This window comes from Abramis brama (assembly GCF_963993115.1).
Source record: "Abramis brama genome assembly, chromosome: 9".
Lineage (NCBI taxonomy): Eukaryota > Metazoa > Chordata > Actinopteri > Cypriniformes > Leuciscidae > Abramis > Abramis brama.
This window is the reverse complement of record NC_139971.1, coordinates 32,732,837-32,747,432: the sequence shown is the minus strand read 5'-3', so window position 1 is coordinate 32,747,432 and position 14,596 is coordinate 32,732,837. Positions and strand designations below refer to the sequence as shown.

Below are 14,596 nucleotides of genomic sequence, written 5' to 3'. Positions count from 1 at the left end.
TTGATAGCTTAACATGATAACAGATTTCATTTATTTTCATTTGTGTTTTGAAGTTGAACAAGGACAGAATAAAAAAATTTGGTGAACTATTGTTTTATAGCCCAAAGCAAGAGGCTTAACAACAATCTTTTTCGAGCGATAATGTAATTTTTGAACTAAAAAGTCATTTGGTTCCCACTTATTATTATTTTTTGCTTTGTATTAAGTGTTAAATTAATGTGCTATTTAAAGTTAAGGTTTTATCTAAAATATGATATTTAGCATGCTGGAAGAGCAAAAAAAAAAAAAAAATATAAAAAAAAAAAAATATATATATATATATATATATATAGTCTATTAAATCTGTGTGTGTGTGAAGTTATCATCATGATTCTGAATATGAATGAGTGCTATATTGTTTAATATACTGAAGTAATTTAATGTTGACGTCATTTGGTCCTGTGTTGAGTTTGTTTGTCGCTGAGGGTTAATTGTCCTGTTTATTGCCTCTGTTTGTCTTGGCATCAGTAAACATTGTTATCTCAACGGGGTGCCACCACATCTGACTATTCATGAGCACGTTACACGTCAAGCCTGACACTCTCACGATGACTCACCAGCCACAACAAATTAAGGTAAAGGCTTTCTGCCCACTGATTGAATGGACTACTTTGCTGCGTATTTTTGTGCTCCTTAAAAGACAAAAAGACTCCCATGCTTAATTTCTTAATCATGGGTGAGTTACAAATAAAAGTCAACATTTAAAATAGTTCCAGACAGTTGATAGTTTTATTTGTATTTCTATCTCCTGATCATTCTTTCTGTCCTCTTTGTTTTCGGGTCTCAGGTATAACATTACTATTTGTTAACGTTTACATCCATCTTAGACGTTAACGTTGCGGCTTCTCCTCCTGATCTATAGGACTTAATGTTGCTCTCTGAAACAGCCCAACTCTGTGTGAAAAGGTAATAAAAAAATCACTTCGCACACAATAACTCACAGGGCTTCTTTTGCGCAGGAGACTGGGTTCGGGGAATGCTTTCATTAATCACGAAGCCCCGTACCGACTCTAGCACCGCTGCTCCTGAACATACATAACTGTCCTGGCAGGAAGAGCGATCGCTGGCCCCTCGCTCGGCACAGGGCTAAAAACATCACGACCCGCTGCATGCTGGGAGTTTTTGTGAATGATGGGACCCGGCTGAAATGTCCATCAGAGAGTGTATGTGGCATTTGAACAGAAAGAAAACAAGAAGTGTGACATTCTTAAGCAAAGAGCGGTGTATTCTTGTCTAGCTGGTCTTCAACTCGTAGCACACGGGCCATAAGTGTCCCAGAGGTCCTTAAAGTTGCATTATCCAATATTTCACAACAACCCATGTTGTTAATGATTCATATTAAGTATAAGAACATTCAGTGCCATAAAAAGAATGAGTTTCGCAGTGATCCGAGCTTATTTGCTTTATGAGCTCATTGTTTGTACATAGTTTCTGAGAGTCGATAGAGACAGGTCTTATAATGGTAATATATGTCAAATAATATTATAAGAGATAAGCAGAGAATATGATGACCAGGACACATTATCATCTAACAATACAACAGACAAGTTCTTTTTTAAACTCAAACTAACAAACATAAATTCTGTGTAATTCAGCAGTCTTCAATGTCACATGATCCTACAGAAATCATTCTAATAGGCTGATTTGGTCCTGAAGAAACATTTCTTATTATATTCGATGTTGAAAACAATTGTGTTGCTTAATATTTTTGTGGAAACCGTATTCCAAAAGAACAGCATTTATTTGAAATCGAAATCTTTTGTAATAATATAAATCTCTTTAGTGTCACTTTTGTTCAATTTAATGCATCCCTGCTGGATAAAAGTATTAATTTCATTTTTCAAAAAATCATACTGACCTTAAATTATATCATCATGTTTTTTCTATAGGTGTCGGGTAAACAAGTGAACACAATAAAACTACACTGGCCTACGTTCAAGCAAGAGTCAGCTATATTAGTGAAAGTAGATTTGAAATAAAAGTTTCAGCTGTGTTCTCAGGACCAGGGCAAGATTGTATTAAAGTTTGTTATGCATGTATAGTTTATTAATTATGAGTGAGTGAGTATGTGAGTATGTGAGTAAGTACATGAGCGAGGGAGTACATGAGTGAGTGATTATGTGAGTGAGTATGTGAACGATTGAGTACGTGAGTGAGTGAGCGAGTGAGTGAGTGAGTGAGTGAGTGAGTGAGTGAGTGAGTGAGTGAGTGAGTGAGTGAGTACATGAGCGAGTGAGTACATGAGTACATGAGTGAGTAAGTGAATATGTGAGTGAGTACGCGAGCGAGTGAGTATGTGAGTGAGTGAGCGAGCAAGTACGTGAGTGAGTGAGTGAGTGAGTGTGTGTGTGTGTGTCACTTCTCCAGTTGTTGTATACTGGACTTCATGATTATTCCCTACAATGCCCAGAGTGAAATGTATAATGTGAGTGATTAATTGCACTGGCTTGCACAAAAATGACCATTGGAATATAATTGCCCCTGATACTTTTAAATCAAATATACAAATAAAAAATCGATGTCAAGAATTACAGTTAGAGATTACATCTGACAGTGACACGACATGTCTGACGTGTGCTATTTCCTTTGGTACAGCACCAGTTGGGCCTGTTGGCAGGGACGACTGAATAAACTATCCACAAGGAATACAAATGTGTTTACATGCATACTGTAATTATAAAGACCACATTGTGCTTGATTGCAGAGTTAGGCCAAAAATGTCCATCAAGGATGCAGGGCACGGAAAATCTATGAGTCGTCTAGAGGAGAGCCATTCAAAGTCAAGGCATAAACTGTTGGACAGGAGGCATCACATCACTTTCCACACAAAGTCCTGTGTGCCTTGTTTTTGTTTTTGCCATCGCTCTTGCCAGCATATCTTTGAAATATTTTTCACAAAATTCATGCCTGCTTGTACAAAGCCAGATTGGTTTTATTTATGTGTTCACTGGTTAGTGAATTACAAAGCATCCTTTCAATGATTTCATATTACTAAATTGTGAGCGCAAATGTAAATATGGCCAAATCATTTTTCAATACAATATAATCACAAATGTTTTTATTTGATTTGATTAAAAGGGAAACAATTAATGCACGGTACATTTTTGTAATCCATAGTGGTTTAAAATGGGATTTTTTCCCCCCTCCTGTCTGGGGAGTGTTGGGCAGCAGAGACATCTCTCTTTCGCATGTTTCACTCCCCCAAGCGTGTGAGGGTCTTTATTAATGAGCGTGGCTCACCCCGGAGGGTCAAACCCATTCGGCCTGCTGGTTGAGCTCATCTGCAGCAGACTGAGGATCTTCTGCCTCACATGTGCTACACCATCAGTCTTACAGTGAAGCTGTGGATTCAGAGAAATTATAGACCAGTGACCAAGAGATGGATACAGAAATTACAGTCTAAGGGGCCGTTTACACAATACCGTTTTCAACTAAAAACGGAAAACTATTTATGTGTTTTGGCCTTTCATTTACATTATTATTTTGGGGGCCTGAAAACGGAAACTTTTTAAAGCAAGTTTCAAAGTGCAAGTTTTTGAAAATGATACCGTTATTTTCTCTGTAAACTACGTACAAAAACGTGAATTTGTGAAAGCGGTGACGTCATGTGCATGCGTACTACGTTTAGTCTGTCCACCTTATTTTTCGACTCAGAAGTAAGGTGTTTTCTGTGAATGTGCGAGACTTCCGATTTATTAGCCGTTAGGAAATAACAAGTAGACTATATCAAAGTGCATAAACTGTAAAACCGTTTGCGCTACAAGCTAGCGTGTTTATAATTAAGACATTACATTAAAATCAAATGATAAGAAATACCAGTTTGCAATATCAAGCAGCTTAACGAGCTGTTTTGTACAGCTAAAAAGAACTGGAAGCGAATGACACCAGAAGCCAGACACATTCACATAACGCCCACTCTTACCTGAAAAATAAGGTGGATAGGCGCTCAGTACAAAGTGATATCACCAACTACTGGCCTGGCATGCATAATACAGCATTTTTAGTCATTCACAAACATGAAAATATGCTATAACAAATCAAGATCATTCTTATTATTTGGTTATTTTTATAACAAACATACATTATGCCAAGCTCTAGAAATTGGGAGTCATTGGAGCCTTCAAATATTGTTGTGGACGAACACACAGTAACTGGCCTTGAAGTCAAAAGGGTTTGAGATCCAGTGGTCTAAGTAAATATACAAAATATTAGCAAAGGTTCATTCTACAACAGTCAGTACTAATAGTTTGTATCAAGCAAGTCATAATCATGAGGATTGTTTTTTGTTTTTTTGTTTTTTTTATCTTCTTTTAAACTAATCTTAAATCTCCTTACATAAACACTTACATGTAACACTCAAATTATTAATTTGCTTTTAATTGATTTAAGATACTCTTCCAATTAGTTCATTTTTTTTAACTCTGCATCCCTTTTAACTCGATTTAAACAAAAGTCTAAAATGTCTACAGTCTAAAACACCTCAGTGCTACTTACAAACTTGTGGATAAAAAACATGAGAACAATAATGAAAAAGAAGAGGTTGTTTATTTGGCAAAAGTCACGAACAGTTGAGTAACTTGGTAAAGTTGTGTTAGTCTCAAAAGGAGAAATATGTAACTGTCAACAGAGAAGCTGAAAAAGGATCAGTACTAAACCAGAAAATTATTTAGCACTGCTTATTTTGGCAATTCACTCAGAAACACGAATATAAGATCATAACTGTAATACAGACAATTGCCAAAAACGTAAACAACTGTTAAAAGTTGTTAAAAAAAAAAGAAATTAATACTTTTATTCAGCAAGGGCATTAAATTGATCAAAAGTCACAGTAAAGACTTTTACACTGTTACAAAAAACCCCAAAAAATATATTTCAAATAAATGCTGTTCTTTTGAGCTTTCTGTTCATCAAAGAATCCTGAAAAATCATGGTTTCCACACAAAAAATAAGCAGCACAACCGTTTTCAACATTGATAATAATGAGAAATGTTTCTTGAGCACCAAATCAGCATATTAGAATGATTTCTGAAGGATCATGTGACGCTGAAGTAATGATGCTGAAAATTCAGCTTTGCCATCACAATGAAAAAAAAATATTTTAAATTGAACAGTAGTGTACCTAATTCATAAAACAACAAAAGACTGAACTTTGAAAACAAAAGAGTGTTACAAATTTTTTATCTTTTAAAGGCAGCTAATATGATTCAAAATGACAATCTATTGGTGAATCATGTTCTATCAAAAGAGAGCAGGAGCTAAGAGAGTGAAAAAAAAATGGAAACACATTGCTTATTTGAATGATCTTTTATTTCCATAAAATAATAAAATGTGCTCCTCTGCATGTGGCACTGCAGACTAGCCACAGCTAGAGAGCGTTAATACAGCTTTGCTGCAAAGCACACAGACATAGTGTTAATATGTCAGCCATAACCTCTCTGTTAATGTCATGAGAGTATAATACTGTTGAGTTCTGCGCCCTTCATATTCATGACAACAAGAGATGCTAAAACAAAAGAAGAAAAAACATTTTTAATTAAATTATTTTTTTAAATGTCTATAATCACAGGCTGAAATCTTTGGTGTTCCAATAAAAATATAAAAAGTAATAATATAAACTGGACAGCCACTATTTCATGAAAGTAACTGACTGTAGTATTATTATTATTATTATTATTATTAGGCAAAAACAGTTCCGATCATGACTTTAAGGCTAAGTTCAGAGTTCACATGGCCCAAGTAATGTTGGCTGCATGTTCTTTAGCCTTCATGCGCAGTACAGCAATGCTGGAGGACCGCCGTTCAAACTCGGGTTTGGTCTCAAACGCGGCGTGACTGTTCGGTGAAGGAGCCAGAAGTGAATCGGCGAAGAAGTTATTGAGAGACACGTGATTAACTCCAAACTGATTTTGCTGGTGATTGGGGAAGCCCACGTAACCGTGCTCAGCGGCCCTCGGCGAGTGGGGGTAGGGCGATGTCACGCAGGGAGGGGAACCTCGCGGGATCATGCAGGACGACACTACGGAACTGCCCGGAGCGGGACCCGTCCATAAGTTGTTGGGAATCTGTGTGGTCGGAGAACGTGAGACAAAAAAAACAACAAAAAAAAAAACACTGTTTGGTACATGTGATGAAATGGAGATGGAAAAACAACAACAGGCTTGAATAATAATCAAAATAAAGAAAACCAAATGTTTCATGGCACATCAATATAGATTCCGATTTGGAAAGTTAATTAAATTTTTTAAAACATAAATCAATGCATTTTTGTGTGCCTGCGAAAAGTTTCTGATAAACTGATGACATCATATCAGATACACCCTCAATCTGCATTAAAACACAGTGACGATTATGTCCAAGACTTTAAATGAATCCAGACCAGGCTTTTAAAAACAAACCCTGGAGTCCACAAAAATGCATCTGTGTTCACCACAAAAATCTGAGTGTACACATGTCATGGGCATAAGACAAACACAAGCCCTGCAGTCTGGTTTACAACATGCCTGGTGCAATAAGGACCTGCTGTAATGTCAAATTAAGGCAGAGGCTTTTTTTATACGACTATGGAAAACGCATGAGTAAGGAATATGCTCTCGGACGAAGGAAATTGAGGTCCCGCGGTGCCATGTAAATCTTCCTCTCCTATCCTCCCAACAGGTTTTGTCAGTTACCGTGAGACGGCTCTCTGCAGCCAGACTGACCGCCCACCCTCACCCTCACCCTCACCCTCACCCATCACAACAGATCCAAGCTCTAAAGGCCTCCTGTCAACAATTCATGCTTTGTGTTTGGGTCAGTAAGGACCATATGCTATTTGCTGAAATTACGTCAAATGTTTTGTGACTTTTCAGTCATATTTTGTAATCAGATCAATAAATACTGTCACCTTGAATATTTTTTTATATATAAAAAGATCTACTTATACAATGTATGACAAATATGTGATTACTTCTGAGACGTTGTGCAAAAACACTGGGTTAAAGACATTCAAACAGTGATGAACAACAATGCAGGGTTGCCAATACAGGTTAATATGCTGATGCATATTTAATCATCAGCCGTGCATTAGATGATCTTTATTATTATGATATAAATAAGTAATTCACCTGTGAGTAGCTGTCTGTCCGGGGCAGCATTGATATGTCATAGGTTGCTGCAAAGTGGCTTTTGGCCTGTTGGATCTGTCCATATCTTTCTCTTTTCCTCCACTTGGCTCTTCTGTTCTGGAACCATACCTTGAATAGAAAGAGGAACGTTTAGTTATTTTTCCATTATGTTTAACGATTGAATGAATCTACTGAGTAACAATAATCAACTACATGTACTTACTATAGGATTATGGTTCAAATTAGGGTGTGTTTTAGGGTTAGTTACATGTAATTATGCATCATTTACTGTTATTACTATAGTAATTACATGTAACGTGTGTAACAAGGACACAGTAAAATAAAGTGCTACCATTTATTTTTATTTAAATATTTGTAAATGTGATTAAATGTTAAGTTATAATTTAATTACAGGGCTGTGACATTAAATTCATAAATTGTGACATAAGTTTAGATTGAAAACAAATACAGATCTATAACGGTAATAACGCCATGGTACACAAACACTCTTAAAAATAACAGTTCTTTATTAGTATATATGGTTATTTAAAAAAAATATGTTATCCATGGAACCTTTCCTTTGGACAAAAGGTTTTGTATAGTGCAAAAAGGCTCTTTAGGTTATTAAAATATTCTTTACACAAAGAATACAAAAAATGTTCTTTTAGGAACTGTTCACTGAAAGGTTCTTTGGGGAACCAAAAATAGTTCTAATCTAAAGAACCTTTTGTGCAATGGAAAGATTCCATGGATGTTAAAGGTTCCTCATGGAACCGTCAATGCCAATAAAGAACCTTTATCTGAACCCCCCTTTATTTTGTATATTTCAGTAAATATGTTGTCATCAGGACAGCATCTTTATTTCCATCATTTTATTTGTCTCAATTTCTGTCCTTTCATTTCTTTTTCATGAGTTTTCAAGGGTTAAACTTGATTTTGTTCATCAGTTATTAAATTCAAAATGGTCGAAAAAGCGCAATGAACAAACACATTCTCATCCAACTCGTCACATCGTTCATCGTTCAGATAACATTCCCATACCCAACGCGTCTATAGTTTTCTCATTGAAAGTAATGGATTATCCTGCATGTCGAAAAATGTGACGCAGAGCGCCAAGAGCCGAGCGTAAATGTTGAATGAACAGGTTATTGCACCACTGTCATTTTAACTTCAACATTTCAGGCTGAAATTCATGGTACGTTTTCAATTATAGTTTGTTTTTATTTGTTTACGTTGAGGAATGCATGTAAGTTTGAGCAATCAAATTTGATTTGAATGTTTTATAGTGAGTAAAATGTCCTCAAACATAATGACGTTTTTCTCAGACAAGGCCTAAGTTCTTGAAAAGTTCCTAAAATAATTCAATAAAAAGCGAAAGAGTTTTAGAGAATCCAAATGAAAGTGAGCCATTTACCTGAACTCTTGCCTCCGTGAGCTCGGTTCTCATGGCCAGCTGTTCTCTCACATACACATCTGGGTAATGCGTTTTCTGGAAGACTTTCTCGAGTTCCTCAAGTTGAGCGCTGGTAAAGGTTGTGCGATGGCGTCTCTTCTTGCTGCTCGACACGTTGCTGTCGCATTTTTCGCCGATGTCGTCCAGCTCAGTTTTGTCTGGTCCGGTTGTGGCCGGTGAGACTCTGACACTGCAGCAGTTCTCCAGCGCGTGCAGGCTGCTGTCCTCCGTTTTTGGAGCGCAGTAATTCACGCCTTTGATCGTTAGTAAAATAAAGGTAGTTGACATAAAATTGCAATTTCAGTAGCATCTAAAATTAAATCTAAAACTTTATTTAAAAAATGTTTCAACATAGAGAAACTGCATGGAATAAAGTTGTAGGCTGTAAACTTTTTCCAAATATTTTTTTTACACCGTAGCTATATGATGATCTCAAAGGGTTTATAAAAAATTAACAAACAATAGCCTACCTTATTCATTTCTATATAAATAAAAGTTTATGTTAGTCCTGTCAACTGCCTATGTAGCCTACCTTTATGCGGAAAAAAATGAAAGGCCTGTATTATTGGGCTATTTAGTCCACGTACAATCAGGGAGAAAAAATGACATTTATTTATTTTCATTTTGATCTTTTAATGAAAATAAATCACTTATCTGCAACATTGTTTTCGAATGACTTTTTAATGAAAGTGTTACCAAAATAGCCCATTAACCGATAAGCGGATACATAAAAGAGCAATGCGTTTAATAGAAGAATATAGTTTTAAAGGCCAAAAAAGTTTATTTAGAATTACAAGGAATTAGTCAAGGGACAAGTTTCTTAAAAATATATCTAAAAACAAAAGAAACAACTTTGCAGCTGTTTTTGTTGTTGTTCATCATAACTTAGGCCTAGGCCTATTATTTATTGAATATTAGGCCTACAACTCAACACAATATTCAAACGTTTGAATTGTTGAAAAGTTGTAACCTTTCAAAAAAAATAAATTATAATATTTAAATACTGGTTAAATCTGCAAAGGCTATATGTATTTTTCATTTAATTCTTATCTTTTTTGCTATTTACGTATAGCCATACCAATAAATAAAATAAAACGCAAAACCGGTAATTATCTTCTAATAGGCTATTTTGTTTTACACATAAAAATAAAGGTTATTTCAAAAAGTGATTTTATAGTCTGATGCCACAGGAGGACATTATGACACAACGAACTTTTTCACTTTTCACCACATAAATCAGTGCTTTAAATGAGGCTATCTGAACGCATTGACTTAAAGAAACTTGGTTACTGAACCAAGGTGTTGCAAAAAACCACGGAAGAATCTTTAAATGTTTTACAAAATGTTTTGTTACATTTTAAACTTTCTTGTTTTGCTCAAAGCCAGACTTACTGTTTTGGTTGTCACGCGGAGACGATCTGTCCATCGTGCTGTGTTGCTCATTGCTCTGCATCGAGAAGGCTTGGACGCATTTCGGTGATGTCTTGTTGTAGTACGGCACATTGTCTAAAGTCTCCATGACTTGGTCCATGTAGTAATCGCTGCCTTTAATCGCTTGACTTTTCAAGGAGAACTTGTCGCTCAAGTACTCCATCATGGTCCTCTGGCCTCGTCTCAAGCATGAAGAGCGTCAACGGACACCATAAATGTTTTAGTGATGTCAAAAATGAAGCAATGCAGCCAATTATTTGTACAAGTCGTTAATTTGTCTTGTCTTAAAGAGACCGAGGGCCACTCTTTATACGGCAAAGAGTGGGAGATTCAAGCAACCACCCAACTTCTGAATATGGAGAAGGTGAAACTCCACCCACGCGCACAAGCACTAAATAAGATTTATGAAACTCTCTGATGACCCGAAATGAAACAGTTACACTTGCTTTCGCTTTCAGTGTGTTTGGAAATCTCTAATGATCATTTAACTGATAAATCCGACTGGAGATATAGGCTATTGCGCGATATTTAAAGTGTTAACCCATTTGTAAACAATATTAAGCATTTCACTAATCATATTAAAGTTGGATGAATGCTTAAAGAACACTATAAAGTAAGTTGTCTTTATAAAGCATATAGACGCTTTACACATTTTTTTACGTTATTTAATAAAACGAATAAAGTTATTAATAAATAACATCACGAGGAAAACATCAAAACGTTCTACTTTTGTAGAAAAACTGTATTTCACTGTAAATAGCACACTTCATTTTCTAAATATTTAATTCAGTAAGTGTAAAATGTTCCAGCGCATAATCTAGGCTATTGCCAGAAAAATATAGCCACGCATTATGGCATGTGGGCTAAAAACATTTATTTTACAGTTCTGTAAATGTCATTAAATTATTTATCTTATTTGCTCTATATTATTGTATGAATGATTTTAAGGTGATAATACGTTTTATTTATAAAAACAATCCTAGAAATATTTTTAAATAAAGTATGCATATTGCCTTAATATGCTTAAATATAATGTAAATTTCCAGTGAAATTATAACATAGACCTACTTTTTACTTATTTTAAACGTTTTTACAATCCAGTAAAATGACAGGCTAGCCATATGGTCTTTATTTAAGCCTATTAAAGATTTTTAACGTACAGATACAAGTCTCAGAGAACCAGTAAACAGGTATTTGCTGCAGCACTTTTTTAAAGATAGTTTTTCTTCTTATAACATTATTATTTATATCGGCACGACAAACCAAGTGTTTGCAAGTCTCATGAAACGTCAATCTGAATCTTCCAATCAATAATACGACGAATAATATCACGACGGCACGCAGCGCTTGCTGACCGGTCACACTCATATAACTCAACTGTGAAGAAATGCAGGCTATGTGACCTGAATAAAAAAATAAAAATAATAATAATAATAATCCCTTTTCCCAGACCATTTGAAAAGCTAGGCCTATATCCTCTCAAAGTTCAAGATAACTGACCATAAATATGCTTTAATTGTCACACATGATCAAGCCTGATAAAAGTTATAGTTTGTTTTTTATTTTCAATAAAAGTGTGATATTAAAAACTATCATATTAGAGTAATTTGTTCGGTACTTTTTAGGAGGCACACTAGGCTTTATCTAAAATTCACTGATAACGCAAACAACGAAGAGCTTGACATTCCCGACAGCAACAGAAAGCATTTGCAAGAGTCATTTTTGGATGCGAGATTATAAAGCTCGGCACCAAAATGATTTTGCGACCACCTAAACGTTTGTATCTCAAACAGGAAAGGCGTCATCCGATACCACCCTCACTCCAAAGTGTGTGTAAGAGATCACCGTCTTCTCTCTGCCAGCAAACCTTACCACCTGCCAGGCTAGCCATATCTAAGGGTCACTTACAATGCTTGGGGTTTGATGGTGCCACTCCGAGAAAAAATGAAAATAAATAGGGGTGCTCTTAAGTAGCAGGGGGGTTCTTATTAAGGCTCTGAAATGACCTTCTATTTGGACCTCTTGCTGAGGGGAAAATGTGAGAAATTCTGTGTGGTTTGTTGAAATTTTGTCTGCGCATTAGAAGCAAAGCACATGAAAGCGCAGAAGAAGCTATATTACTTACGATCTAATTTCACTCAATTAAGCGCGTAAATACACGCGATGCTGCAAACTCAACTAAAATAAGTGAACATTAAAGCAATGAGGTATTTAAAACACTTGATCTGTCATTTGATCCTTTCGATACCAAATAAAAAAAACACATTATGCAACATTATGGGAAAAAGTTCTCCAAATTGAGTCTTTATTTTTGTATTTCTGTTGTATGAATTATTAATTCAAACGTGTTAACATAATATATGAAGTCTTAATAACACAATATTCATATGTCACCTACACTGTGAGGATCCTTGCATGTCCTTGATATGATATAATATAATGTAACGTAAAAATAAAATATATAATGACAGCAGTGATATTTTAGTATCATTGATAGCTTTTATTAATATTTTGAATAACATTTTATATTTTTATATACATATTTTTTCCATTTTTCCATTTAATTTAATGTTCAGGTAAACTTTTTGTAATTTTGTTTTGTTAATCAAGTTTTTTTTATATATGTCTAGTTTTTATTCATTTCATTTCATTTTAGTAAATCAAGTTGAACTAAAAATTGAAATGGAAAATGTTTTTTTTTATTTTTTTATGGTTTTAGTTTTAGTTTCAGTATAACCTGGAATAACAGAGGGATCTCCCTAATATGATATCTGTCAAATTGGTACATAGATGATTTTCTCTATTATGAAGGTTCATTCTTACATAATTTTAATGGTTTTGTAAAGGCCACATGAGGCTTTCAGGCCAGTGACATGTTTGCCATTGTTTATTGCCTCTCTCTGTTTCTCTCTCTCTCTTTCTTATGTACTAGACAGAATGAATCTCTGGTGAAAGTCAGAGTTCAGTATGAGAGTGTCAGCTGGGTTTGTGTACATACGCCTTTGCAGTCACTTAAGTAATTAAAATGATAATAAACGTTTTTTGGCCACAGTCACTTCTTCCAGCTGCTGTGATTGAGCTGCCCAGGTCAGGCCAGATGCATTGAGCTTGCAAAGTGAAATTTGGTTTGAAAGGCCTTTTCATTTTAGTGTGAAGGATTATTCAACGAGTACGCTATTTATTTTCCCCATAATGCGTTCCTGGGTAGTTAAATACAACATAGTCTATTAGAAACCCAAACAAACCAATAGGTTTTATATGGCTCTGAAGGGTTTTACTAACCTATGCAGATCTGCTCTTGCTGGCAGTTGAAAAGATTATCTCTCAGGGTTTGCCTATGTTTTCTGTGGGTAACAACTGGCATGAATTACCTGCTGGCATCAGTCTGCAAATTCAGTCTGTTATTCTGAGATTCAGCAAAAGTGGAAACTTGGAAATGTACTCTACTCAATATGGGACGCGTATCCAAACACAGTGCCAAAACTCCCACTAATAAGACACCCCATTCTCAAGATTTAGGCTATTTTATCATTTCTAGGCATAAAAAATGAACCCTAAACTGTTGCCAGAAAGTTAAAATACAGAAAGAAGGATATTATCTGTTATCTTAGATAACTGATTGTTTTGCCATAGATGCATTTTATCAGAGATTTAAAAAAAAAATAGGTGTTTGAGGCAGAGCTGAGTACAAACCAAATACTTTATTGACAGTGATTTTGATTACTTTCATTAAATGTGCATCATTTTATACTGAGCTTTCCTAGTATAAGGAAAGAAAAAAGTAAATTAAATACAGGAACAAGCTGGTTTTTATTGCCTGTCATTGTCTGCATATTAAGCATGTCATTTGTAAATGGTTTCCACCCATTCCATGGCTCGCAGTGCTCATGTTAAATGGAGTGATACTTGAAAGCAATACGTATCCTGTGACCGCCTGCAGATATTTGGGCTATATCTCATCCATTGCTTCTAATTCATTTGTAGAAGAGGAAGCTGGATTTTAGTAAAAACAGCAGCTGCAAGGAATTTCAGCGGAGATCAAATGTGCATTGTAAGTCTTGTTAAGGGCTTACATCAACAAGACATCCATCACACTCGGAATATATACACGGCCGCAAATACGAAGGGTGAAAACAAAAGAACAAACTGAATCAATATTGTCTCAGTGCAACAAACACAAGCTGATGCAGTTATCTTTTTACTTGTTCACTTTGGCCCTCTTCTTTCCTCCACCCCAGCCTCCACTGTGTCGCACTGGGTTGTCCCGGAACGAGATGCGTTCCTTTTGGATCGGAGCTGAATTGACTCTGGTGGGGGATGGCACTTCTGTTTCTGTGAAGACAAAGATCATTTTGTAAAAATACACCCTCAATAATGCTAATCCATTTTCAAATACCTGTTAAGACTTTGACTGACATTTCTGGTGTTTCTAACAAGCACGGTTCTTTCAAACACACAGAACAATGCGAGCTTTTTTCTGCAGCTGATGTGTTCCACGTGTAGAACCCATGGCTGCGCTCAGCAAGAAGTCACACATGGCAGGTAAAACTTCATAGATTCGGGAGGATAC

General features: G+C 35.7%; 2 protein-coding genes across 2 annotated transcripts in view; both read right to left on the bottom strand.

Moving 5' to 3' along the window:
• Positions 1-4,566: 4,566 nt before the first annotated feature.
• alx1 (ALX homeobox 1) lies at positions 4,567-10,353 on the bottom strand. Its single transcript, XM_084124965.1, has 4 exons — positions 9,988-10,353; positions 8,557-8,849; positions 7,143-7,271; positions 4,567-6,101 (listed from the first exon to the last, which is right to left on the bottom strand). Exons 1-4 carry the CDS (start codon positions 10,190-10,192, stop codon positions 5,763-5,765), a joined length of 966 nt encoding a protein of 321 aa, XP_083981091.1. The 5' UTR covers positions 10,193-10,353; the 3' UTR covers positions 4,567-5,762.
• Positions 10,354-13,709: 3,356 nt separating this feature from the next.
• lrriq1 (leucine-rich repeats and IQ motif containing 1) overlaps positions 13,710-14,596 on the bottom strand; it is a gene marked incomplete at its 5' end in the record, with an annotated part of 34,086 nt that continues 33,199 nt past the window's right edge. The window contains one exon of the mRNA XM_084124249.1: positions 13,710-14,358. Within this exon, the coding sequence (XP_083980375.1) occupies positions 14,225-14,358 (134 nt within the window). The 3' untranslated portion in view covers positions 13,710-14,224. The remainder of the gene's footprint in view (positions 14,359-14,596) is intronic.